The sequence below is a fragment of the Protomyctophum bolini genome (genome assembly GCF_963924005.1).
Source record: "Protomyctophum bolini genome assembly, chromosome: 6".
NCBI classification, from domain to species: domain Eukaryota; kingdom Metazoa; phylum Chordata; class Actinopteri; order Myctophiformes; family Myctophidae; genus Protomyctophum; species Protomyctophum bolini.
In genome coordinates this window covers 8,844,248-8,871,716 of record NC_137867.1, presented here as the reverse complement: position 1 = coordinate 8,871,716, position 27,469 = coordinate 8,844,248, and the positions used below count along the sequence as shown (strand labels likewise).

The following is a 27,469-nucleotide window of genomic DNA, read 5'->3' as shown; positions in this document are numbered from 1 at the left end:
TGGAGTGAGTGTGGAAGTATAGTGGCCCTCTCCATCATCAAACTTGTTTTTGTGCCTGTTTTCTGAACCAGTCCTTTAAAACATGCTCTCTGCGTACAGCTGATCCTTTTCGTGCAGTGTTTTTCATCCTACTTTCCGTGCCCAAGGCACCGCATGGGCAAGTCCAAATCCCTCAGCCAATCCAAGTACAATTTGCAAACGCATCACGTTCCCGCATGGTCGAGGAGGGGACTGGAACACACTTTGTATAAATTATTGAGCAACCATTGTCCTTATTTAAGTAAACCACAGTGCACTGCAGTTCAATGAAGAGCAACATGCATGTAATGACGCTAAGCTGTCTCTTGCTATGGACACATATACTTTCAACTCGGTGAGAGCTGAAGGTAAGCGCATATTCTTCATTTACACAGCACATTGACTATTGTCCAGTTGTGTGGTCAAATGCAGCTAAAAAGGACCTGCGTAAATTATACCAATAGCCCAGAATAAGGCAGCTCGCCTTGCTGCAACTGCAATACTAGATCTAGTAACACTGTTAAATCATCAGAAACTGTCATGGCTGTTGGTGGAGCAGAGATTAGTTGCTAGTCTGGCTGGATTTTTTAGGAACATTTGTTCAAATAAAAAAACAAAATGCTTTTATAAAAATATTCATTATACCAGTGATAGACACATACATAATACCAGACATGTTGCAATGGGTCGATTTACAGTGCCTAAGCCAAGAACTGATGCAATGAAGAATACAGGGCAATGACTTTAGTTTATGAAACTCTCTACCAGTATGCATCACAGAAATGAAGGGTAAAAGGCATTTTAAGAAAAGGACCTTTTATATATATATATATGGCGAAATTGTAATTCTGTTTATGTCAATATACCAGTTAATGTAATCTAGAGTGAATGCACTAACCGTAGTTGTTATGCTTTGATGTATTTATTTTGTGATATCTGTAATGTTGTTTTTATTTCAATTTTTGTATGTATAATTATTCTGTGAGGACCCCTGGAAGAATAGCTGTTGCCAGGTGTAACAGCTAATGGGGATCCTAAATAAACTCAACTACCGGTAAACTAAACATTGGAACATGTTCATGTCAAGGGCCCACAACAATTGGTATGCATGCATTTGTATGGACCCTGCATCTGAAAATACCCCCACAGGAGGTTTCATAGCATTTTCCTGCTATGAAATAAAATAAAAACATTGGGTGTTTAAACTGTTCCTCATTGAACTCGACACAAAAAAACACAAATGTTCTGTTTGTGTTGTTGTATTGTTTTTAACCTGCAGTCCCTATTATGGTCACATTTGGCCACAATGGTCTTGCAGACACCTATCACCCTGCAAAACCAGTCAGAGTGGATTGTAATATTTATTTGTTTGATCTTTCATATTAGATTTCCATTTAAATTTGTTTCCATAAACTACGGCTCGGGTTCATTTGGGATAATGCGCTATTTTCGCTTTTTAATGAAACAAATAAATGAATAATAATCGTACCTATCTGGTTATAATGGAAACATCACTGAACTCTGTGTCCCTCGCAAAATTACTTCACATACTTAAAATCAGTTTCACCACTTTATTATACGTTGGCTAGTCAAAAATAGCTGATCTACAAGCTCACAGCGTGAGCTCACAGCGACACGCTGTGAGCTTGTAGATCTGCCATGTTCAAAACTGTTTTCGTTGATCCCTCGGAGATAAGAAAAAAAAGAAAGAAAGAAAAATCAATACATTGCTGCGTTGACTGCATGGCACCGATGGTCAGTGGATGACCAGGCTGAACCTCTTGTGATGATTTAACCAGACCAGTGTGTGTCCAGTGGAAACCTTGTATGAATCTGATCTCAGGTCACTCAGAATGGGTTGACCAGTCCAGACCACACCGGCTGAACTGGGACAGAGGCCAGACATCTTGTAGAGCAGCGGGTTCACGTCCTTCCATGCCAAGGACAACCAAACGGCCATAGCCTATTCAACCCATATTGTGCGGCACCGAGTGCCGCACTATATGAACTTGTAGATCTGCTATTTTTGAAAAATCGTGGAAATGTTCCTCAAACTCTTTGAATATATATTCTTTCAGAGTTTCTGTTTTTAACTCAAATCTTTACTTCCGAGGGGTCCCTGCCTCCTGGAACAACATATTTTCAAGATGGGGGTCGGCGGCATATTACATATAATCTTTGGGGACCTCGACATTTTTTTTCCGAAGTCAGGCCTAAATGGGTTATAAGGAGGACCCCCACTTGGTGTCACCCCGAGAGTTGTGTTAGAATTCAAGTATTAACACAGTGGTCCATACAGGTTGGTCAGAATAACATTTTATTCACTAGAACAGATTAGGGGTTGCAGCTCGATAAAGACCTGGTGCCCCAACAGTTCAAAACCTTTTATTCCAAATCCTACAGGACCATATTTGGAGTTTGGGGTGTTGTTAAATACATCATTTGACTAAATCAGACTTAATATTTCTTATTGACATACCGTCCGGTTTGACATAATTCTAGGAAAACGGAAGTTTTGGAACTATACTGCTAAAATCCAAATCTGATCCGGTCGGACAGCGAGGCATCAAACGTTTGGAACCGTTGCGGGCGCTGTTACTTTTTAAATTAATATTAAAATAACCCCCCCCCCCCAAAAAAAAAAGAAAAAACATTTTAAAATAGTGAAAACAGCCTGGTTTACAAGTTCACGCGTCGCAGCTTGTAGATCTGTTATTTTCACTACCTTTGTGCATTATACAACAGCCTTGTATAATGAAGTTACGGACATTCATTTACAAAAAAGAAATATGGAGATCCGAGGTTTTCTGCCAGACAACAACTGATATGCAGCTAATATTATTGTGCTGGAAAAAAAAGAAAAAAGGTCAGGAAGAATGTGTTCCAAACTGTACAATCCATGTCAGACGAGTCCACTGTCCAAAAATGAAAAAAAAAACTAAAAAAAAACTAAACACAAAGCGTCCGTGCGACAATAGGTTGATACAGTGATGTGCCTTAAAGGTCAGAGGTCAAAGTGAAAAAAAAAAAGAGAGAAATAATTTGGCAAAGAAACAGCATGGCAATATTGTGCAACGTTCTTTTTGTGTCCTTTTCCTAGTTGAAGCGTTGCTCCTCCCCTCTCCACTTGGGGGAGCTACAGATCAGACTCCCACAATGTTCAAAAATGCTTCCTCATACAGTCCGTCAGTCATACTGTGCAAAGGAAGCTGTGGAAACCATCCGGGAGAGCTTCCGTTTGGTCTGTTGCAAGTCGCATTAAATTTGTCCTCCTGTAAATCCAAATAGTCGAGTCATACATAGTTTGCTGCTTATCAGAAATGGGAAATTAAAAAATATATGTTTTATAGATATTTTTTTAAATATATTTCCGTGAACGGAAATGATGAACAGATAAACAACGGCTTACTTTCTCGGCTTTCAGGAAGTGTAGACAGTTCCAGACTCTATATAGCATTCAGGAGGTGTATAGTTCCAGACTCTATATAGCATTCAGGAGGTGTATAGTTCCAGACTCTATATAGCATTCAGGAGGTGTATAGTTCCAGACTCTATATAGCATTCAGGAGGTGTGTAGTTCCAGACTCTATATAGCATTCAGGAGGTGTGTAGCTCCAGACTCTATATAGCATTCAGGAGGTGTGTAGTTCCAGACTCTATATAGCATTCAGGAGGTGTGTAGCTCCAGACTCTATATAGCATTCAGGAGGTGTGTAGCTCCAGACTCTATATAGCATTCAGGAGGTGTGTAGTTCCAGACTCTATATAGCATTCAGGAGGTGTGTAGCTCCAGACTCTATATAGCATTCAGGAGGTGTGTAGCTCCAGACTCTATATAGCATTCAGGAGGTGTATAGCTCCAGACTCTATATAGCATTCAGGAGGTGTGTAGCTCCAGACTCTATATAGCATTCAGGAGGTGTGTAGCTCCAGACTCTATATAGCATTCAGGAGGTGTATAGCTCCAGACTCTATATAGCATTCAGGAGGTGTATAGCTCCAGACTCTATATAGCATTCAGGAGGTGTAGTTCCAGACTCTATATAGCATTCAGGAGGTGTAGTTCCAGACTCTATAATAGCATTCAGGAGGTGTAGTTCCAGACTCTATAATAGCATTCAGGAGGTGTAGTTCCAGACTCTATAATAGCATTCAGGAGGTGTAGTTCCAGACTCTATAATAGCATTCAGGAGGTGTAGTTCCAGACTCTATAATAGCATTCAGGAGGTGTAGTTCCAGACTCTAGCTATAATAGCATTCAGGAGGTGTAGTTTCAGACTCTATAAAAAGCATTCAGAGATTGTGGAATAGTTGTCTGGCTGCGTGGACACACTAGCACCAAAACCTTGAACCTGAAATTATTTCTGTACCAGCATCTCGAGATCAGGATTCCAAGCTCACAGATGAAGTGAGAAAGTGTGACGTTCACCATGTGTTGCTGTGCAGAAGGATTGGTCAACACCGGTGGCATGAGGTATGCAGGGGCCAGGGAACACCAGCTATCCATGATTACATTTGTCCATGCAATGAAAAAAAAAAAAAAAACGAAAAAAAAACAATTATCACAATTCTATGCGTGTGCACATTATGTGTGTCCCTTACGCAAATGTGATACGTCGACAGCCAGGCTCATATACTTAAGAGAGAATGTTGTTATAAAATGGATCCTTTGCATGATCCTTTTGGTGGTTTTCCATTTAAAATGACGACAACCGTGTGTACACATAAATGGCAATGTAGTTACGCAAGGCAATGGCCATTCTGTGTTGAGGTTGGTGAGGGTACATCTTCAGCTTCATGTCTATAGGCCTGTCACAATTAATACATTAATGACCTGTAATATTTGCATAATCGTTTCTATGTCAAAAATATAAGTGTGTGTGTGTGTGTGTGTGTGTGTGTGTGTGTGTGTGTATAAGAAAACATACATACAAGCTCGCATTGAGCTTGTGGATCGGCTATGTCCACTATAAAACATTTTTAATGTATAAAGTTTTACGTTTCGTTGTATATTTGAGTTATTTGTCATATTAACTGCCTGGGGCCAGTTTTTGTTTAAGAGAGCATACATCTTATTTGCATTTACTGTATATTTACTGTAATGTCCCAATGTCCCAATGGCAAAAACACAATTAAATCGCAACTAATCGTGTGCAATCGCCAAGTAAAATGTGACAACCCTATTCATGTCGTGGCAAGTGTTTCTGAGGCGGGATGGGGAGAAGAGTGTGAAAGAGATTATTAGAAAGGATGAAATATTGAATATGGATGGAGAGGGAGAGAGAGAGAGATGAGAATGGGGGAGGAGTTAAAAGCCACATCATGCTCCATAGCACGGCGGTGTCGCTTGAAAAAGCCGGTTCATTCCGTCGTGCCGATGAAAAATAAACGATATTATTACGAGAGATACAAACACAGCAGGAGGGGATGTGAATTATGAAATGAATGAACAAGGGAGTCCTTTGCTTTAAAAAATAAGAAAAACTAAAAATGTAAAAAGGAAAAAAAAAAAAAAAACTTTTCCACAAAGACCCCCCCATCTTCTATCCTCTGTGGTGGTCTCGTCCCCTGAATAATTAGCTTGTATTTTTTTTTCTTTTCTTTTTTTTCCTCGGTTCTGTCATTTTTATCAGTCAGTGGCTCTGTTCGTGTCACTATAGTCCAGCGATCCTGAGGATGAATTAAAGGATTATGAACAAAACAAAAACATCAGCAAACGTCTCTGCGTCAAGGAATCAAAGAGCCAATTCCACTACAAATGCCCGGGGGTGTCTCTCTCTCTCTCTCTCTCTCTCTCTTAGGGGGCTGGTTTGTAGGACAGTCTCTCCGTTCCCATTGGTTGGCCACTGAGGCTTCAGACAGTCTTGTCCATTCATTGGCTGCTGTTCCAGGCTCGGCACTCTAAAAAGACCACTCAGCAGCAGGGAAGCTCCAACACCCCCCCCCCCCCCCCCCCCCACACACACACACACACACACCTCTCGGAGGAGCGTCTTCCCTTTATAACGTGTGTGGCGTCACTCCGTTTCCTGTCACCACTAGGGGGCAGAGTTGGACATGGAGTCCACCGAGTTCACACTGGAAGACTGCAAGCGACTGTGGCTGATGGACACCTCTGGGTGCTGAGGGAGAGAGAGAGATTTGGGTGTTAGTGTGTGTGTGTGTGTGTGTGTGTGTGTGTGTGCGCTTGCGTGCGTGCGTGTGCGTGTGTGTGTTCTTCCTTACATGCCTCCTGAAGATTCTGTCCAGCAGGCTCCGTCGGGGGGGCTCGGGGGGCTGGTTCCAGTCCAGATCAGGAGGTCTGGTCCCCTGAGGTCCGAACACGTTCAGGTCACTGAAACACTCTGTCTCTATCATCTAGAGAGAGAGAGAGAGAGAGAGAGAGAGGGGGGAGAGAGGGAGAGAGAGACGCAGAGAGACAGAAAGAACGGACAGACAGACGAGGGGTCATTGCATCCGTCTACTGACCGCTAGCATCCCAGAGCTGAACAGATGGAGCATAGGACCGCGACCAACCTTAATCAATATAAAACGTCGTCAATTCGCAGACGGCAGGGCTGTTCCCAAAGTGCCGTGTGATCCGGATGATCTATCGTCACGTCATGTTGTAGTGTGTCGGTTTGTATAGTCGACAGGCAGGAACAATCAAACGGAACTTCCTTTCCCCTCAAACCGGAAGAATAACAATAAAAGCTCTCGTATAGCCTGTAGCTGTTATCGAGGAAAAATCGGTTTGAGGGAAAAGGAAGTTCCTGGAAGATTGATAGGACTACAAAACAATACTACAACATGACGTACTAGCGATATCATCCGCTCCCGACCGGGTTCATATACCCGAAAGGCAATGGTGCCCTGCAGGCTAGTGGCCTTGTGGTTAGAGTGTCCGCCCTGGTGTCCCTATAGCGTCATGTCCAGGGGGTGTACTTGTACATCAAGCTGACTCAGGCTACAGAAACAGGGGATAGGCTCCTGCCCTATGGGCCTCATGGCTCGGCAAGGCTTTACTCGTCAATGGCAGTGAATGTGTGACACACACACACACACACACACACACACACACACACACACGCACACGCACACGCACACCTACACCTACCTCAGTCTGCCATGGGATGGAAACGCTGCCTGTGGTGAATTTGGAGTAGAAGTCGTTGTCCGTTTGGTCCAGATTGACTCCTTTGACTGTGGAGAACTGCTCGATGTCCAGAACGTCTTTACAGTAGACTGCCCGAGGCTGTAGAGAGAGAGAGAACAAACAACATAAACATCCTTACAGTTGACCTGGACGACGTGTTCATTCAGTGCCGGAAGTGCTTCAAAATAGGAGCTCTGGGTGGCCGGAGTTGTCTCAGCGCTTTTACTCTGAAAGCCCATGACCCGGAAACAATCTACTAAAAAAATGAGTTGACTTTACATTGCGATCATATTTTGCGGGAGAGAGACGGATGAGGAGCAGAAATTAAGCGCCGGCATATCGATCCGTTCTTAATGTCTTAATGCCATAATTGGGGACGGCAGGTTGGGGATGGATTGGCTAGTAGGGTCCCAGGAGGAGGGCTCACTGACCACTCAGCCATGGCCTCTATCTCTCCAGGTTTGAGGTAGTTTAGCCCATTCTGGGCGGGAACCCGTTTTGGTGTTAGCATTACGTTGTGCTTTAGCTATTTAAAAATAGCAGATCTACAAGCTCATAGCGCGCCACCGAGTGGCGCGCTACGAGCTTGTAGGTCTGCTATTTTTGAAAAATCGAAGAGCGACTGACATAGAAGAGATGTTTAGAATCTGATCTCAGGTCAGAATGGAAAATTGTCAGGATGTAGAAGACATTTTTTTAGAATCTGATCTCAGGTCAGAATGGAAAACTGTCAGGATGTAGAAGACATTTTTTTAGAATCTGATCTCAGGTCAGAATGGAAAACTGTCGGGATGTAGAAGAATTTTTTTTTTTATCTGATCTCAGGTCAGAATGGAAAACTGTCGGGATGTAGAAGACATTTTTTTAGAATCTGATCTCAGGTCAGAATGGAAAACTGTCGGGATGTAGAAGACATTTTTTTAGAATCTGATCTCAGGTCAGAATGGAAAACTGTCGGGATGTAGAAGACATTTTTTTAGAATCTGATCTCAGGTCAGAATGGAAAACTGTCGGGATGTAGAAGACATTTTTTTAGAATCTGATCTCAGGTCAGAATGGAAAACTGTCAGGATGTAGAAGACATTTTTTTAGAATCTGATCTCAGGTCAGAATGGAAAACTGTCGGGATGTAGAAGACATTTTTTTAGAATCTGATTTCAGGTCAGAATGGAAAACGGTCAGGATGTAGAAGACATTTTTTTAGAATCTGATCTCAGGTCAGAATGGAAAACTGTCAGGATGTAGAAGACATTTTTTTAGAATCTGATCTGAGGTCAGAATGGAAAACTGTCGGGATGTAGAAGACATTTTTTTAGAATCTGATCTCAGGTCAGAATGGAAAACTGTCGGGATGTAGAAGACATTTTTTTAGAATCTGATCTCAGGTCAGAATGGAAAACTGTCAGGATGTAGAAGACATTTTTTTAGAATCTGATCTGAGGTCAGAATGGAAAACTGTCGGGATGTAGAAGACATTTTTTTAGAATCTGATCTCAGGTCAGAATGGAAAACTGTCGGGATGTAGAAGACATTTTTTTAGAATCTGATCTCAGGTCAGAATGGAAAACTGTCAGGATGTAGAAGACATTTTTTTAGAATCTGATCTGAGGTCAGAATGGAAAACTGTCGGGATGTAGAAGACATTTTTTTAGAATCTGATCTCAGGTCAGAATGGAAAACTGTCGGGATGTAGAAGACATTTTTTTAGAAACTGATCTCAGGTCAGAGTGGGTTAGGGTTGACCGACTCACATCAGGCACAAAGGAAGGGTCCATGATGCCGGCCTCCAGCCTCTTGAAGTTGATGTTCTTGAAGAAACAGTGAGCCTTCACCTCCGCCGCTCCGTCCCCCCTGCAGCCTAGCCGCTGTTTGGGGTCTTTGGTCAGCAGCTGGACAGACAGACAGACAGACAGACAGACAGACAGACAGACAGACGTCCCAAGAGAGGTGGGCCGACAAAAAGCGTAAAAGGAGCAGCTTCGTTTAGTTCATTCCATATTAGCTTTTCGATCGTCACGGTCACAGAGAATAATACAAAAATCACACCCGTGTGAACTTAGTGGTGGAACTCCCCCCCCCCCCCCCATCTCTCTCTCATTAGCAGCTCTCTCTCTCTCTCTCTGTTTCTGGCACAACAGCGCCCCCTACTGGTACTCATAGTCACATAGGTTAAAGGCGCAGTGAAACGGAAATGGTGAACAACATGAAAATGGTGTTTCCACATGAAACACCGGTCTGAAGTTTCTGAACCAATCAGAGTGTCGCATCCCTTCAGGCGATGGGACGGTAGCTAGGGACGGTGGCTAATGCTATGCGCAACAGCGTGGTGTTGTTTGTTTATAAATCAGACGGTCGCCCAGCACAACCAGTTTACTGTTATGTGGCTTATTTCTACCCTATAATATTTTCAGAAACATATTTTAGCGTGATGATTAAGTTGAAACCGAGTAATACACTGTCTGAATGTTATCTTGAATGGAAATAAAAACGGAGAAATCTGTAATCAGAAGCAGCTGTGTTGCATGGATGCGCAGACATGGGGAATTAAACATGTGAGCTTCATTTTTATTGGCTTTTATCGATGTGTACCTCTACACGTCATCACGCAGCACGTTTTCGTTTTAATAAATAAATAATACAATCGTTTTTATGGACCTTTGATATAAAAACACACAGAAATGAGAATTTTCCCATTGTTTTGGCATCCATTGTTAGGTATGCCCATATGATGACCACGGATATGGTCTAAAAGTGTGAAAAACTTATTTTTCATTTCACTGCGCCTTTAACACACACACAGTCACTCAAAAAACAGCAGAACTACTTTTGTGTGACTGACAATCAGTAGTGCGATGATTGAACTGCGACATTCATTTATGAATAAAGTTCATAAAATGTGGAAGAGCTTTCTGCCGGGACAGAGACACCATTCTATATTCCAGTACAATCCGTGTCATTATATTGAACACAGGTTTATATTCTGTTACATTCCGTTTTCCCGATTCAGATTGATCACTTATGACAGCATTAAAATCAACGTATTCCTCCCTCCCTCCCTCCCTCCCTCCCTCCCTCCCTCCTCACCACTCTACAGATGGCCTTGGTGTCCTCTGTGAACTTGTCGTCGTACTCCTCCTGGCCCTCCTGCACTCTCTTCTCCACCTCCTCCCTCTTCACGCGCTCCTTGCGCGCGCGGAACGGCGACCGCCCGGCGGTCATCTCGTAGACGAGGCAGCCCAGCCCCCACCAGTCTGGGCTCATGCCGTACTTCTCGTTGTTGATCACCTCGGGAGCTGCAGTTTGACAAGTTTTACAATTTCAGGCATTTAGCACAGACTGCTCTTAACCCATTCTGACCCGAGATCAGATTCATTACGAGGTTTCCACTGGACACTACGCTGGTCTGATTAACCCCGTTCTGACCCGAGATCAGATTCTAAAAAAAAATGTCAGTCGCTCTTCGATTTTTCAAAAATAGCAGACCTACAAGGTCGTAGCTCGCCACCGAGTGGCGCGCTATGAGCTTGTAGGTCTGCTATTTTTCAATAGCTAAAGCATACATAACATGATGCTAACACCAAAATGGGTTCCCGTTCAGAATGGGTTAATCCAGAGCGATTTACATTAAGCAAGAACAAAAAAGCATGGGAATACATCACATAAAAAGCATTTATCATGAAACCTGCGTAAGCTAAGAACGTAACAGTGGAATATCTATATAATTAAACTATACATATATACTATACTATGCTATACATATGTACTATGACGTGCTATCTACATAACATGCTATAAGTCTGTATCAAATGCTATCCAAGTCTACAGAAATGCTATCTAAGGGGGTAGGGTAAGTGCTATGGGCCATGATGGAGTCTGAAAAGGTGGGTTTTCAGACTACGGCGGAAGATTGGGAGTGATGCTGCAGTTGTGACTGCAATGGGAAGTGCATTCCACAGTTTTGGAGCCAGAAGGGAGAAGAGTTTGGGACGCGTGGAGCGTTGTCCCGGCGTTTTTAGTGAGGGTACTTCCAGCTTCCCTGCGTTGGCTGATGCGCGGGAGGGTTTGTAGGGTTCGATCATACTTGCAAGATATGGGGGAGCCATACCTTTGGTTGCTTTGAATGCCAGCATCAGAGTTTTGTATTCTGTGCGGGCAGCGACCGGGAGCCAGTGGAGGGAGCGGAGAAGGGGGGAGACATGTGAGAATTTTGACTGGTTGAAGACCAAGCGAGCTGCGGCATTTTGGATCAGTTGGAGGGGCTTAAGTGCACATGCCGGTAGGCCAGTAAGGAGGGAGTTACAATAGTCGAGTTTTGACAAGACTGTTGTCTGGATTAGGACACGCAGCAAAAGGTCGGAAACTAATACATTTCAGATGACTAAAATATCAAAACAAATCAAAGTCTATTAATATGGCACATTTAAACGACCAAGGTTGAACCTTGGAGCATAAAACATATTAAAGCTAAATAAAAAATAATGAAAGGAAGGCAAACACGTTTAAACCTTAGAGTATATATGAATAGAGACGGCACCCGGAGGATACCCTGAGGCGAAATGGACATAGTGGCCGAATTTGGTATTGCAGCTCGAGCCAGCGCTGGTCCGTTGACTGTCATTGCGCACGTTCATGTTATTGGGACCATGACACGTGAACAAATGTACGGTACGTGATGCGCACAAACGGCACAATGATATAGTCAACGGCAGCGCGTTCATGTGTTTGGGGCCAATCCATCCCAGAATGCACTCTGTTCCTACCCGGAAGGAGGCGTGAAATCGCCTCATGCATACAGCTTTTGAGCAACTTAATGCAAGTGGATGGGAGGAGAACTCGGGTGTCTTCTCTATTCATAATATACTCTTAAGGTTTAAACGGATCACAACAAGGAGTGAAAGAATGAAACCTATGAAATCAATAGCGCTGCCACCTCACAGCTAGAAGGTTGATTCCCCGACGGGGACATAGGGCTGCGTTTTCTCCGAGTCATCAGCGCCCATATAGGGCTATACCCGAGGCGGGGTTATGGCGAAAGGGCCTCTCTGTGTGGAGTTTGCATGTTCTCCCTGTGTCCCCTAGGGTAGGTACCCTCACAAAAAACATGCAGTAATCCTGGTCACTAAACTGCCTCCCCCTGGCCAGCCGGGGCGCCTGATGGAGGGGAAAGGAACTGGTTGGAATAACGTGTTCCTTCCACGTGCTACGTCCAACCAGGGAAACTCCCTATATACCCTAGGGCCTAGGGTATAGCTATACCCTCACAAAAAAACATGCAGTAATCCTGGTCTCTACAGTGCCTCCCCATGGTCACGCCTGACGGACGGGGTGAATGGAACTGGTTCGGATTAGCGTGTTCCTTGCAAGAAGTGCACTGCTCATGCATTGAAGGAGCTCAGATCGGGGCTCTCCCCAGGTTGGCAGAGGGAGACGTATAGCGCCCAGGATTACAGCTTAGCCCTCTAAGACCCAGCGTTGCTTTATAGCAACAAGTTATATTTTAATTAATTACTTAATTATTATTATTTTTTTCTGTTATTTTTTCACCTTAAACGTCATCAGTGATGTTCATTTGCAATGCCATTGCAATGCCATTGGTCATGATATTTGCATATAAATACCCCCCACAGAGGCTGAAATTCACAGAAATAAAAAAGTTTCTGGACTGCCTTTTGACCTTTAGCCCTAATAAAAGTAAGTAAAATAATTGTAATATATGTTTTTTTTGTGATCATTAGAATGTCTAGAACATGTTTTATTCATCATTGTGAAAGATATCCCCCAAATGTAAATTATTAATTTATTATATTATTATATAATTATTATATAATTATCATACATTTTTCATCAAACTTTTTTTTTTTTTTTTTACATATTTTTTAGTCTTAGTCCTAGTAGTACAAAGTAGTAGTAAGGTTGAAATCTATAAAAAACTATCTATTTTAAGTAGAAATTAATGCGGGTCTTAGGGGGTTAGGGCAATTGGGCACCGGGTGAAAAATGGGTTACAAAATCGTGGGATAAAAAGAAGAAAAAAAAAGGACACAGCATCAAGTTACACATAGCAACTTGCATTCCACAATGTGGGACCGGCAAAGGCTCGCCCATCAAAATGACCACTAGTCTCACCCATGTAGCCAACAGTCCCCACTCTGCCTCTGATGAGCTCTCCTTCGGGCACTTTGATGGCCAGACCCAGGTCTGAGATGCGGATGTGTCCTGCAAAAAAAAACACAGAGCCAACAGCACACGTCAGCCCAGGGACAACAGCGCCACCGTTGTTGCAAATTTAAGTATTTCAATAGTCACATTTCATATCAAGTGTTTGTTTGTTTGTTTAATTAGGTTATTTATTTATGTATTAATGAATTAACTGATTAAATAAAGTATTAGAATGATCACAGATACTGTACATTGAAACATGTACTCTTAGGCCCCTTTTCCACTAGCAAGGTGGAACCAGAACTTTCCAGAACCTGAACCTATTTTTTTAGTTCTGGGTTTGTTTCCACAGCGCACAGCGCGGTACGGCACGGTTTCAGACCAGGTTCTCAGAACCTTTGTCCTGCCCTGCTTTTGAGGTAGTACCGACACTGAGTTCTGGGAACCTATGGGGCGGGGCCAGCAGCGCTGCTGCTCTCGATTGGTCGAGCTGAGGTGACAGCACTGAGGAGACCGGAGCGCACAGCCACACAACACACAACGCACATTTTAAACTCCTAAGTGCGACACAGCGGACACGGAAAAATAACCTGGAAAAGCACACAGAAACACTATGGCCACGAGAGAGGGAGAGAGATAATAAAGCTGTAGCTGACGAGTTGTTTGCTTGCAGTTGTTGTTCACAGCTAGGCTAACTGCAGAGACGGGTGTCCGTGTGTGTGCGTGCGCTCGCGAGCGAGAGAGCTATGATCTATTCTAAATTGTCAGAACAGAAGCAAAATATTATGAGGCTATAATGCTACTGGAGATTACTTTAGTAGAGTATTGTTTATACATTACACGGACAGTGGTGTGTACACTAGACTTTTCTTTTTCTTTTTCAGGGCAAGGCATTAGGCATATCATTACTAGAAATGTGCTGTACACAATACTACACTTTGGAAGAATGAAATTCAACTAGCGGTTAAATGGTTTGTATTTGCACATTTCTTGATATTGACATTACGACTGGACTGGATGTTATGGCACAATTTGCTCAATCTGCTCAAGAGGCACTGTATAATTGCAACCCAGGCTCATGTTAAATGCTATATTCAAAAGGTGGGTTATCATTTAGCATCATATGAGCTTTACGAGATATTTTTTAAGTAAAATATTGTAGACGGGTAAAGGTTGGAGAACAACTGGTCTAATGCATTTAAAACAGGTGTTTTACCGTTTTCCCCACATGGAAAGGAAATCCATATCAGCAAATATAGCCTATATGCAGAATGTATGCTGCATATATGCCAGAGTAGCCGAGCAACTCAGCAGTGGGGGAATAAGGGGGGGGGGGGGGGGGGGGGGGGGGCGCATAGAAAGCTCATGGAAAACATCTGAAAAGAAAATGGCGTACAGTCAACCATATCAATGGTATCCTGTCTATTAATCGTTTCTACTCAGGTAATGGACAAGGGGGCAGCCAAATCTTATCAAACTGTCTCTCCCTGTTTCTCAGGAAATACCTTATACTCTCATTTCATTTAACCAGTGCTTAAATGCAGGAGCCTCTTCCTTCTTCCAGTGTGTCAGAATTTGTTTTTTTCGCTGTAATCAGACCATATATGAGAGGAGTTGTTTCTGTGCTTTCGTCAACATAGGCATGGAGTCTAGTGACAAACCCAGAATTATTAGTACAGGATCGGGGTCAATATGAATACTCAAAATATCAGAGAGCGTCTCAAATATCTTAATCCAATATCTTTGTATTCCGAGGGCAAAGGGCGACGCTATGAAGAAGATTTGCATCTATTGTATTACATTTGTCACAGTGCGAAGAAATATCTGGGTATATGTTACGTCATTTTAATTTGGAATAATGGAGTCTACGTATGACTCGAAACTGGATAAGGCAATGTCTGGAATTGATAGAGCACGCATTAATTTCCTCAAGGCTGTCTTCCCAGAGCTCGTCTGAAATTGAAGTCCCCAGTTCATTTTCCCATGCCAGCTCAATAGCTGATGTAGTAGGTGTAGGTTTGCCACTTGAAATGATTCATAAAGATGTGACACCCTCACGTCTGGTACTGTATTATTAAGAAGGAACCCATCTAGGGATGAAGGTGTATCTCTCTCAAAAGTGGGAGAAAAGTTACGGATGTAGTTCCTAACCTGTAGAAACCTAAAAAAAAGTCACTCCTAGGGAGTCTATACTTTTCCTGCAGTTGAGCAAATGAGGCAAAAGTTCCACCCATATGTAAGTCTCCAATTGTGCGTATACCCAAACGCTTCCACTGTGCAAACGTATCATCCAGTTGGGATGGTAGAAATGAGGGGTTATCAGCTATAGGGAGCAGAAAAGATAGTGAGTTGTTCCTAAAATATGTTTTGATTTGTTTCAAGATTCTTATCATACTGCGAACAACAAGGCATCCGTTGTAAATGGATTCATCTAATTTCACGGAGGATAATATTATTGAACTCAAAACAGTATGGCCGACATTTCTTCCTGCTCCCATTGTAGCCAACGGGGAGGTTCAGCTGTGTTGTTTAACCAGGCCCGAAATTGCTCCAACATTGGGTGACCAGTAATATAGGCAGAAATCAGGCAGAGCAAGCCCACCAACCTGCTTTGGTTTACATAGATGGGATTTTTTTGATCCTATGTTTTTTGTATTCCCAGATAAAGGGAAGGACAATTGAGTCTAAGCGTTTGAAGAAGGACTTGGGTAGAAACACAGGGAGGCATTGGAAAAGGTACAACAGTTGGGGAAGAAACATGTATGTGCTAACTCTACCTATCAATGAAAAAGGGAGCGATTTCCTAAATTCAATGTTTTTTTTGTTTCGCCAGCAGAGGGGGGTAAAAGTTCATGTTTTTTGGGTGCAATTGAGATTAGAAAACCTAAAAAAAAATAAGAACAATTCCAAAACCTTTTTTTTAATGTCACAATCCCTTTAAGAGTGACAGTTAAGAGATTAATAGCAGGGATTCCAGGCAGATTCTGAACTCACCGTTGTCATCTAGGAGGATATTCTCTGGTTTCAGGTCCCTGGAGTTAACAGAAGAATGAGAGTGTTTTTTTCAACAACCTCATTGTACAGACGATCCGACATTCAACAGAAAACAAAAAAGAAAAGCGCTCGTGGATGCTTGACCCGTTTTGTGTTGGGTGTTTTAAGCATCATGTTATACTTTAGCTACTGAGAAATAGCAGACCTACAAGCTCGTACCGAGGCACCGAGCGCCGCGCCACGAGCTTGTAGGTCTGCCATTTTTGAAAAATCGTGAAAATGTGGCACAGATCTTTGAATATATATATTCTTTTCAGAGCGAACATTGTCTTTAATCAAATCTCTGCTTCTGGACGGGTGTCCCTGGAACGACATATTTTCAGATTGGGGGGGGGGGGGGGGGGGGCGGCCAAATACAGATAATTCTGGGGGTCTTTGACATGAAACTGTTTGAGAACGACTTGGGTTTTTCCCAGAAAACTGACCGGATTTAGAAGACATTTTTTGAACTGTCCTCAGGTCTGAATGGGTTAAAACTGAGAAAGCCTCCATGTCATTTCAGATGTACAGTGTGTACACTGTACGTATAGAGCAACATACGTTCTTCCAGAAAACTCATAGGATTTGGAACATGGGTATAGAACAGTGGGTTGGTTTGGGACAGCTTGCACTTGTACATCTGCTATTTCTGAAAATGGTTGAAAAATCTTGAAAGTGATTTTCTTGAAAGGGTCTCCCCTTGGTTGTACATACTGTATATTCTATATGGATAATATTGGGTTGTACATCACTACATACTACTGTGGATTCTATTGGTTGTACATTAACACTATACACAGTACCTGTACACTGTGGATTCTATTGGTTGTACTAGCCCAATTTTGGGCGGGGAACCCCTTTTGGTGTTAATTTAGCTATTGAAAAATAGCAGATCTACAAGCTCGAGTGGCGCGCTACACAACCTTGTAGGTCTGCTATTTTTGAAGAATCGTGATAATATTTATTTCAGAAAACTGGAGGATTTAGAAGTATTCTTTTTTAACCCATTTTGGGGCGTGAACCCCTTTTGGTGTTAGCATCATGTCATGCTTTAGCTATTGAAAAATAGCAGATCTACAAGCTCATAGCGCGCCACCGAGTGGCGCGCTACGAGCTCGTAGGTCTGCTATTTTTCAAAAATCGAAGAACGACTGACACATAGAAACATAGCCTTTTCAGAAAACTGTCAGGATGTAGAAGACATTTTTATTTAAATATATTTTTTATCCCACAATTTTGTAACCCATTTTTCACCCCTGTGTCAATCATCTAATGTGATCCTGGGCTCTACACACCCTCCGCCAACCTGGGGAGAGCAACGGACTTAACTCATGCTTCCTTCATGCTTGAGTGTCCAAGTTGCTCCTTTACACCTGACAGGGGGGAGTTTCCCTGGTTGGACGTAGCGCGTGGAAGGAACACGTTATTCCAACCAGTTCCTTTCCCCTCCATCAGGCGCCCCGGCTGGCCAGGGGGAGGCAGTTTAGTGACCAGGATTACTGCATGTTTTTTGTGAGGGTACCTACCCTAGGGGGGACACGGGGAGAACATGCAAACTCCACACAGAAAGGCCCTTTCGCCAACCCCGCCTTCGGGTATGGGCACTGATGACGCGGAGGAGGAAACACGCCGCCAGCACCCACGGCGCCCCGAGCGGGAATCGAACCCAGGACCTTCTAGCTGTGAGGCGACAGCACTACCAACTGTGCCAACCGTGCCCTAGAAGACATTTTTTTAATCTGATCTCAGGTCAGAATGGGTTACATTTCGAGGTCAGGCCAAAATGGGCTAGCAGTACACACAGAGTATATACCTGTACACTATGGATTCCCTATGCAGGTGATTGAGTCCGCAGCAGATCTGCGCGGCGTAGAACTGGACGCGGTCCTTCTCGAAGCCCGGCGTCCCCATGCTGTAGATGTGGAACTTCAGGTCTCCTCCGTTCATGATGGTCAGCACCAGACACAGAGCGTCTTTGGTCTCGTAGGCGTACGCCAAACTCACCTGGGGGGGGTGGGGGAGACATGTTAACCCATTCTGACCTGAGATCAGATTCATACGACACACCGGGGACACACACACACACTGGTCTGATTAACCCATTCTGACCCGAGATCAGATTCTAAAAAAAAATGTCAGTCGTTCTTCGATTTTTCAAAAAATAGCAGACCTACAAGCTCGTAGCGCGCCACTCGGTGGCGCGCTATGAGCTTGTAGGTCTGCTATTTTTCAATAGCTAAAGCACGACACGATGCCGGCACCAAAATGGGTTCCTGTTCAGAATGGGCTAAAACAGTTTGAGGGGCCGCCGATTGTTTCATCCGGTGTGCCACCGCGCGTTAAAACGCTATACCCGACATTTGTTTAATGCCGTTTTAATTCGACCGTTTTAAAAGAATTAAAAAGACACGGCGGATGACGACGAAACCTGGAAATCAAGTCATCATCTGGCCTGCTAGGGCTTCTGGGAAATTGAGCCCAATGCAAGTGAACGGGGGGGGGGGGGGTTTGTTTGGACTACAACTTGCTCTTCACTGTGGTTTCGTTCTGCATTGTCCTGGCCACTGGCTCGTCTCATCATAACAAACCATCGAACCATTTTTCGCAGGATTTCCGTGGGTTGAAAGCTAGCAAATACTTCGTACGTTATGCTTCAAAGGTAATAATAAAACAATCAGCGTAGGATATTTGATTAAAATGCGGGTGAAGCGGTTTTATGGAGTCTGTTGACTGTTAACACATTTTGTACATAATACGTCCTGAAACGTCATAAGGATTGGAACCGAGAGGTGCCTTAGACGTCTGTGGACGTCCTAGCGACGTCCAAACGACGCGGGGCGAGATAATAATATTCAGAATAATTACTTTTTTTTTTTTTTGGCATTTCGCTTTTCGCTTGCCGTATGCTAACGCTCTGTGAAACTATTAGCTTGTCATTGACTCCCATGTTAGCGCGGCGGAAAGAATGACTCGTATCTCCTCATCCAGGGCGCTCTCCGTGGTGATGAATGGATCGATATGCTGGCGCTGCGTTTCTGCTCCTCATCCGTCTCTCCCGCAAAATATGAACTCTTTTTGGAGCGTATATAAATATATTAAGATGATCGGAGATTGTGATGGCACTTTGTCAGTCAACTTTTTTAAGAAAGTATTTCCGGTTCATGGCTTTCAAAATAGAAGCGATCACTACTCTGGCGATTACTCTGGCGCAAGCAGCGCCTTTATTTTGATGCAGTTCCGGTACTAAATGTGTTAAGGCTTGCTCAATGCTGACATCGTATGAATAGAGAATGCCTGCATGCTCTGGGGCGAAGTTCAAAACCAGAGACAGGATCGTGTAAAAAACCCGTGTTAACCCATTCTGACCTGAGATCAGCTTCATACGAGGTTTCCACTGGACACACACTGGTCTGATTAACCCATTCTGACCTGAGATCAGATTCTAAAAATGTCAGTCGTTCTTCGATTTTTCAAAAATAGCAGACCTACAAGCTCGTAGCGCGCCACTCAGTGGCGCGCTACGAGCTTGTAGAAACGGAGAGACTCGTCGTGTGAGCGTGACGTCATGTTGTAGTTTTCGGTGGTCACCTCTTCACCGACAACTGCTCTATGAAAGAATAGGCCTTTAGTGTGTACTGTACTGAAATATGCATCCAAGCATCAAAGTCACGTTGAACAATAAATGTCCAATGCCTGTATTAACACTCCGATTGCCCCGGGGGTTATTTAAACCATTAGATCAAGTGATTTATAGCCACGGAGCACTTTTACCGACGGACCGGAAGTTATACCGGATGTGACTGGAGCACTGGAAAGTCTGGGAACTCTCAGGCAGACACGATGTACTCCTCCGGTCCAATTCTGGCCGGAGCGACATGCGGCTCTATGAGGCCTCTAGAGGCGGGATCAACGCGAGACTTATGACATATTGAAGCGCTGCCACAGCGCAAATGTAAAACACAACCTAACGGGACTACAACTCTAACGTAAACACAACCTAACCAGACTACAACTCTAACGTAAACACAACCTAACAAGACTACAACTCTAAAGTAAACACAACCTAACAAGACTACAACTCTAACGTAAACACAACCTAACAAGACTACAACTCTAAAGTAAACACAACCTAACAAGACTACAACTCTAACGTAAACACAACCTAACAAGACCACAACTCTAACGTAAACACAACCTAACAAGACCACAACTCTAACGTAAACACAACCTAACAAGACTACAACTCTAACGTAAACACAACCTAACAAGACTACAACTCTAACGTAAACACAACCTAACAAGACCACAACTCTAAAGTAAACACAACCTAACAAGACTACAACTCTAACGTAAACACAACCAAACAAGACTACAACTCTAACGTAAACACAACCTAACAAGACCACAACTCTAACGTAAACACAACCTAACAAGACCACAACTCTAACGTAAACACAACCTAACAAGACTACAACTCTAACGTAAACACAACCTAACAAGACTACAACTCTAACGTAAACACAACCTAACAAGACTACAACTCTAAAGTAAACACAACCTAACAAGACCACAACTCTAACGTAAACACAACCTAACCAGACTACAACTCTAACGTAAACACAACCTAACAAGACCACAACTCTAACGTAAACACAACCTAACAAGACTACAACTCTAACGTAAACACAACCTAACAAGACCACAACTCTAACGTAAACACAACCTAACCAGACTACAACTCTAACGTAAACACAACCTAACAAGACCACAACTCTAACGTAAACACAACCTAACAAGACTACAACTCTAAAGTAAACACAACCTAACAAGACTACAACTCTAACGTAAACACAACCTAACGAGACTACAACTCTAACGTAAACACAACCTAACGAGACTACAACTCTAACGTGAACACAACCTAACCAGACTACAACTCTAACGTAAACACAACCCAACAAGACTACAACTCTAACGTAAACACAACCTAACAAGACCACAACTCTAACGTAAACACAACCTAACAAGACCACAACTCTAACGTAAACACAACCTAACAAGACTACAACTCTAACGTAAACACAACCCAACAAGACTACAACTCTAACGTAAACACAACCTAACAAGACCACAACTCTAACGTAAACACAACCTAACAAGACTACAACTCTAACGTAAACACAACCTAACAAGACCACAACTCTAACGTAAACACAACCTAACAAGACTACAACTCTAACGTAAACACAACCTAACAAGACTACAACTCTAACGTAAACACAACCTAACAAGACCACAACTCTAACGTAAACACAACCTAACAAGACTACAACTCTAACGTAAACACAACCTAACAAGACCACAACTCTAACGTAAACACAACCTAACAAGACTACAACTCTAACGTAAACACAACCTAACAAGACTACAACTCTAACGTAAACACAACCCAACAAGACTACAACTCTAACGTAAACACAACCTAACAAGACCACAACTCTAACGTAAACACAACCTAACAAGACTACAACTCTAACGTAAACACAACCTAACAAGACTACAACTCTAACGTGAACACAACCAAACAAGACTACAACTCTAACGTAAACACAACCTAACAAGACCACAACTCTAACGTAAACACAACCTAACAAGACTACAACTCTAACGTAAACACAACCTAACAAGACTACAACTCTAACGTAAACACAACCCAACAAGACTACAACTCTAACGTAAACACAACCTAACAAGACTACAACTCTAACGTAAACACAACCTAACAAGACCACAACTCTAACGTAAACACAACCTAACAAGACTACAACTCAAAGTGATTATGGAGGTATCAAATGTTTGTCCCGCTGCTTCCGGGTTTATCGTTTCCGCTTGAGAGATCCCAGATGCAGGCAGGCGGAGGAGGAAGGGAAACTGGTGAACTCGATACTGCCGCAATCTGGCGAAGTGAGGTTAGCGCCTATAGGCTGTGGAGCGCTGCGGTCGGTTTTCATATCAATAAACTAGTGTTGTTTTTGGCAGGACATTTCTATTTTAGTCTCTTGAAATGTTTTAATTCAATTAAATTTGTCACATTTCTGTCACCTGGAAGGGTTTAGTCTAGTTTTAGTTGACTAAATATCATAAGACTTTTGACGACTAAATCTACAGTTGATTTAGTCGACTAAATGTGTTTTGGCGGGCCTTGATGCAGTCATAATGACTGATTTTTACACTTGCTGGAAATAGCAGATCTACAAGCTCACAATGCGTCGCCGGCGATCGGGGATGTTAAGACTCACGACAAATCGGCTGTTGACCTTCTCCAGGATCTGCTTCTCGTTCAGAGCCATGGACTCTCCTTTCCTCTTCTTGATGCGCTTCTTCTCCAGCTTCTTGCAGGCGTACATCTTCCCCGTCGCTCTGACCTGGCAGGCACACACCTGGGGGCGGGGGGGGGGGGGGATACAATTGATCCATTATAGGGGTTGTTATTTTACAAACTCACTATTGATTGATTACCATTCGACTATTATATTAACCCATTTTGACCGGAGATCAGATTCTACGAAAATGTCTTCTATACATCCTGACAGTCTTCGTTCGGACAAAGCTATGTTTCTATGTCAGTCGATTAAAAAAAGAAAAAGAAAAAAAAGCAGACCTACAAGCTCGTAGCGCGCCACTCGGTGGCGCGCTATGAGCTTGTAGGTCTGCTATTTTTCAATAGCTAAAGCGTAATGTGGTGTCTCGATGGTAAATCACCGCCCAGGTAAGAATACCCCCGGAGGCCAGCAGAGGCAGAGAGACAGGAGAGGAACCCACCTACCACTGGGAGTGGTTTTGGAAGACGGGTACATTCCCCGTCACCTGTTGGACCAGCTGGGATGCGCGTCACAGGCATTCGCCCATCAGACACTACAAAACTGAGCTCTCTCTGCCTCAGAGCAGATTACACTCCGGGGGGTAAGGTCGCAAGTCATTCGAGACTGCTAGGGCGGTGAGTCGAGAAACCACTAATTCAACTGTCACTCTGTGTCACTGTGTTGAATTGTCATACTGACTCTGTCTTATTCCCCCCCCCCCAGGCTTATACCGACAGCACGCTAAACGCGCACTGGGAGCGCGCGTGCAAACTATAAGCGTTGCCAACAGGGAAACCAAGGAAGAGGAGGATAATCTGAATCATACGGAGTATTGGAAAGGGAGTGACAGGATCGCGACCCGAGTCCACAGCCAGAGGGAAAGGCTGAGTGGCAATACAGGACTGCCGTGTATATCGCTAACAGTGGATCCGACTGTAAGAGACATTGACTGCGCATTATAATATATCACTGTTACATTCCCCTATCTGCCGCGTCCAGCGACAGACGGACGAACCGCCCCATCTAGGGGTAGAGCGAGGGAACTGGCCATACAGGAGATACTACTGAGAAACCCTATAACTGTCCCCTCTTCCTTTTCTAAATAAAACGCCTTGATATAGGCCAATTGTTGTCCGGACTCCTGGGTTCTCTGTGACAGTCACCACAGTAACATAATGCCAACGCCTAAAAAGGGGCGCCTCGGGTCCAAGCAGATTATTGATCCCTTTATTAGCTCGATTAAAACACTTTTAGTGCCGGAAGTGCTCCAAAATAGGAGCTCTGGGGTGCCGGAGTTGTCTGATTGCTTTTACTCTGAAAGCCATGAACCGGAAACACTTTCCTAAAAACGTTGACTTTACAAAGTTGACCTCACATCCCGATCATTTTAATTGATACGATATATGATCCAAAAAGCGTTCATATTTTGCGGCAGAGAGACGGATGAGGAGCAAGAAATGAAGCGCCAGCATATCGATCCGTTCATCACCACGGAGAGCTGCCCTGGATGAGGAGATACGAGTCATTCTTTCCGCCGCGCTAACATGTGAGTCAACGGCAAGCTAATAATTGCCGAGAGCGCTAGCATACGGCAAGCGAAAAGCGAACGGACAAAAAAAAAAAAAAAAATAGGAAAAATTCTGAATATTCTTATCTCGCCCCGTATCATTGAGGGTGCGCTAGGGACGTCCACCGACGTCCAAGGCACCTCTCGGTTCGAATCCTTAAGACGGCCTGAGGCGTCGTATGTAAAAAGTTGTGTTAACCGTTCATTGACGTCATCGTCATGGTCTCACCTCTCCGAAGCCTCCCTTTCCCAGCACTCTGTACTGCCTGAACGTGTCTTTAGTGATGGGCTGTCTGACAGAGGCACAGAGCAGAGGAAGAAGTTAGTACACACACACACACACACACACACAGAGTCCATATTGTATCGATCGGCACAAAGACATTATCTGCAAAACTCAATACCGCCATGAGGGCAGTTTCCTGTACCGGCGGGATAAAGATCTCCGATACGGCCGCTACACTCACGCAGACACGCACGCTGACGTGTGCGCGCACACGCACGCGCACACACACACACACACACACACACCTGTAGTAGTTTGACATGTAATCTTTATTGAAGTATATCAGCCATACATTCATTAAACACAATCCCCCAACATTTTGTCGTGCATATGGCAGGCCTTGTTGACGGATTTTGGTCTGGTTCCAAAAAATGAACCAGTTATTTAACGTGTGAATTCCATGATATTTAGACATTGGAATGAATGAGCCTGGCTGGGATTAAGTGTCCAAGTGGGAGTGTCTAAGAGGGAGAGGGGGCGGGGCTTTGCTAAAGGTGAACTATAGCCCTTCACTAAATCCCCACCCCAAAAAAAAGCGATTGTCCAATAATGCCAATCCAAATAGTTTAGCTAACGGTTGCTATGCGGGTCAAGCTTTCTTCGCTGCTATAACGTGCCTATTGGGACAAGGATGGGTTGGGGGAGGGACAACCCGGGGACATGTTCTGCATGTTGTCACTACCCCTTCCAAGACAAAAAGATAAACATTTTCTCCCCTTCCAAGTCCCAATTTAGTAAAGCCCAGTGGCGTGCACGGATAGACACCAGGGGTGCTAGAGCACCCCCTGCCCTGTTCCCTCGTGCCTTTTTGAAAAATAAAAAACTTTTTTTTTTACAGTGTACACCGTACACTAGTATGTGGACCAAGGTGACATTGATCAATTCTTGATAAAAATCTTCTAATATATTATTTAAGCCCCAACATCTATACATCTCACACTATTAAGGCAACCGGCCGGTTCCACGCGCTGCACAAGGTGCTCTTTTTTTTCTCTCCACTTGAGCACCTGCCCCTCTAAATGTCTGTGCACGCCACTGGTAAACGCCAATTCACAACTCCCCCAGCCTCTCTACAAAGTACTCCATCTCTGCTAACCCCCACAATCAGTCATTGGGAGTGTGTTTAGACAGGTCTACTTTACCTCTCCAACATCTTCCACTGTAAGAAGCGGTCAAAGTACATGCTGTTCTGGTAGTCCAGGAATGGCTCTCCACTCAGGTAGGCATGGAGGGCCCTGTTCCAAACACAAACAACAGCACTCAGCATGGAGGGCCCTGTTCCAAACACAAACAACAGCACTCAGCATGGAGGGCCCTGTTCCAAACACAAACAACAGCACTCAGCATGGAGGGCCCTGTTCCAAACACAAACAACAGCACTCAGCATGGAGGGCCCTGTTCCAAACACAAACAACAGCACTCAGCATGGAGGGCCCTGTTCCAAACACAAACAACAGCACTCAGCATGGAGGGCCCTGTTCCAAACAGCAACAGCCCAGTAGCACAGTCAGGGACAAATTCAATCAACCTTTATTTAAATTCTAATTTAGAAGGGAAGACCCGTTGAGAAAAAATAAATTAAGAAATGTATAGAAACTGTCAGTCAGGGCCTTTTTGCGGCACCTAGTGGCGATGGAATAGTGTTCCGGGAGACACGAATCCATAGAGTGCCTCACATGTGTGGATTCCACACGTTATCAAAATGGGTGACTGGCACTATGCCATCTAGGGACCCTTACCCCGGAACTTATTTGCCATATTTTACTATTTTAAAACATTTTAAAATAGTTTCAGATAGCTGATCTACAAGCTCACAACGTGCCAATGTAGATTGGCTAGTTTGAAACCGTTTTAAAATGTTTTAAAATAGTAAAAAGGCAAATAAGTTTAGGGAAGTAAGGGGGTGTGGCGCAAGATAGGGCCCCCTTAACCCATTCTGGACGGGAACCCGTTTTGGTCTTAGCGTCATGTTATGCTTTAGCTATTGAAAAATAGCAGACCTATACAAGCTCGTAGCGCGCCACTCGGTGGCGCGCTACGAGCTTGTATAGGTCTGCTATTTTGGAAAAATCGTGAAAATGCGGCACAAATCTTTGAATATACTGTATATTCTTTCAGAAGACTTTTTTGATTTATTTCGACGTCGGGCCTAAATGGGTTTTAACCCATTCTGACCTGAGATCAGATTCATACGAGGTTTCCACTGGACACACACTGGTCTGATTAACCCATTCTGACCCGAGATCAGATTCTAAAAATGTCAGTCGTTCTTCGAATTTTTCAAAAATAGCAGACCTACAAGCTCGTATCGCGCCACTCGGTGGCGCGATATGAGCTTGTAGATCTGCTATTTTTCAATAGCTAAAGCATAACATGATGCCAACACCAAAATGGGTGCCCGGTCAGAATGGGTTAAGTACAATCCCTCAGGGCGTCATTGTATAGGCCACGTCAACACTAGCACGGCTGAAGTCAAATCAGACAGAGGTAGCGTGTGCTTTAAATTCATATTTTAGATGTCAAAAACGTCTGAGATGATGATGGAATGCTTCATGGGCCAAAGATAATCAACTTCAAAATCTAAAAAAAAAAACTGTCAAAAAGACCTATAGCACCTTTATACATGGGTAGTGCAAAATGCTTTAAAAAAGTGCACCCTTGATATTAGCCTCGGTCCCAGGCTTACTTATCTGCGACAATAAAAGCCTATAAGTCACAACCTATAAGGCAAGAGAAGCTATCGGCGGTTACTTGTATCCTCCGGAAACAGCCGTCAAATGTATTTCCCACCCCCCGGATACGATATTTTCTATTTTCTATTTTCTATTTTCTATTTTCTACAAGCTCATAGCGCGCCACCGAGTGGCACGCTACGAGCTTGTAGGTCTGCTATTTTTGAAAAGTCGAAG

At 43.6% G+C, this 27,469-nt stretch overlaps 1 protein-coding gene across 2 annotated transcripts in view; it reads right to left on the bottom strand.

The window, feature by feature from the left end:
- Window positions 1-2,314: 2,314 nt before the first annotated feature.
- The window catches only part of grk5l (G protein-coupled receptor kinase 5 like), an 84,341-nt gene continuing 59,186 nt past the window's right edge, over window positions 2,315-27,469 (bottom strand). Inside the window, exons 6-16 of one of the 2 annotated variants that reach the window (XM_080765404.1) lie at window positions 25,703-25,795; window positions 24,504-24,567; window positions 22,645-22,785; window positions 18,159-18,349; window positions 16,307-16,344; window positions 13,280-13,369; window positions 10,238-10,446; window positions 8,905-9,042; window positions 7,115-7,252; window positions 6,244-6,375; window positions 2,315-6,140 (exon numbers count right to left, since the gene is read on the bottom strand). In XM_080765404.1, the coding sequence (XP_080621530.1) occupies window positions 6,057-6,140; window positions 6,244-6,375; window positions 7,115-7,252; window positions 8,905-9,042; window positions 10,238-10,446; window positions 13,280-13,369; window positions 16,307-16,344; window positions 18,159-18,349; window positions 22,645-22,785; window positions 24,504-24,567; window positions 25,703-25,795 (1,318 nt within the window). In that variant the 3' untranslated portion in view covers window positions 2,315-6,056. The remainder of the gene's footprint in view (window positions 6,141-6,243; window positions 6,376-7,114; window positions 7,253-8,904; window positions 9,043-10,237; window positions 10,447-13,279; window positions 13,370-16,306; window positions 16,345-18,158; window positions 18,350-22,644; window positions 22,786-24,503; window positions 24,568-25,702; window positions 25,796-27,469) is intronic. The other variant, XM_080765405.1, reaches the window with a different exon arrangement.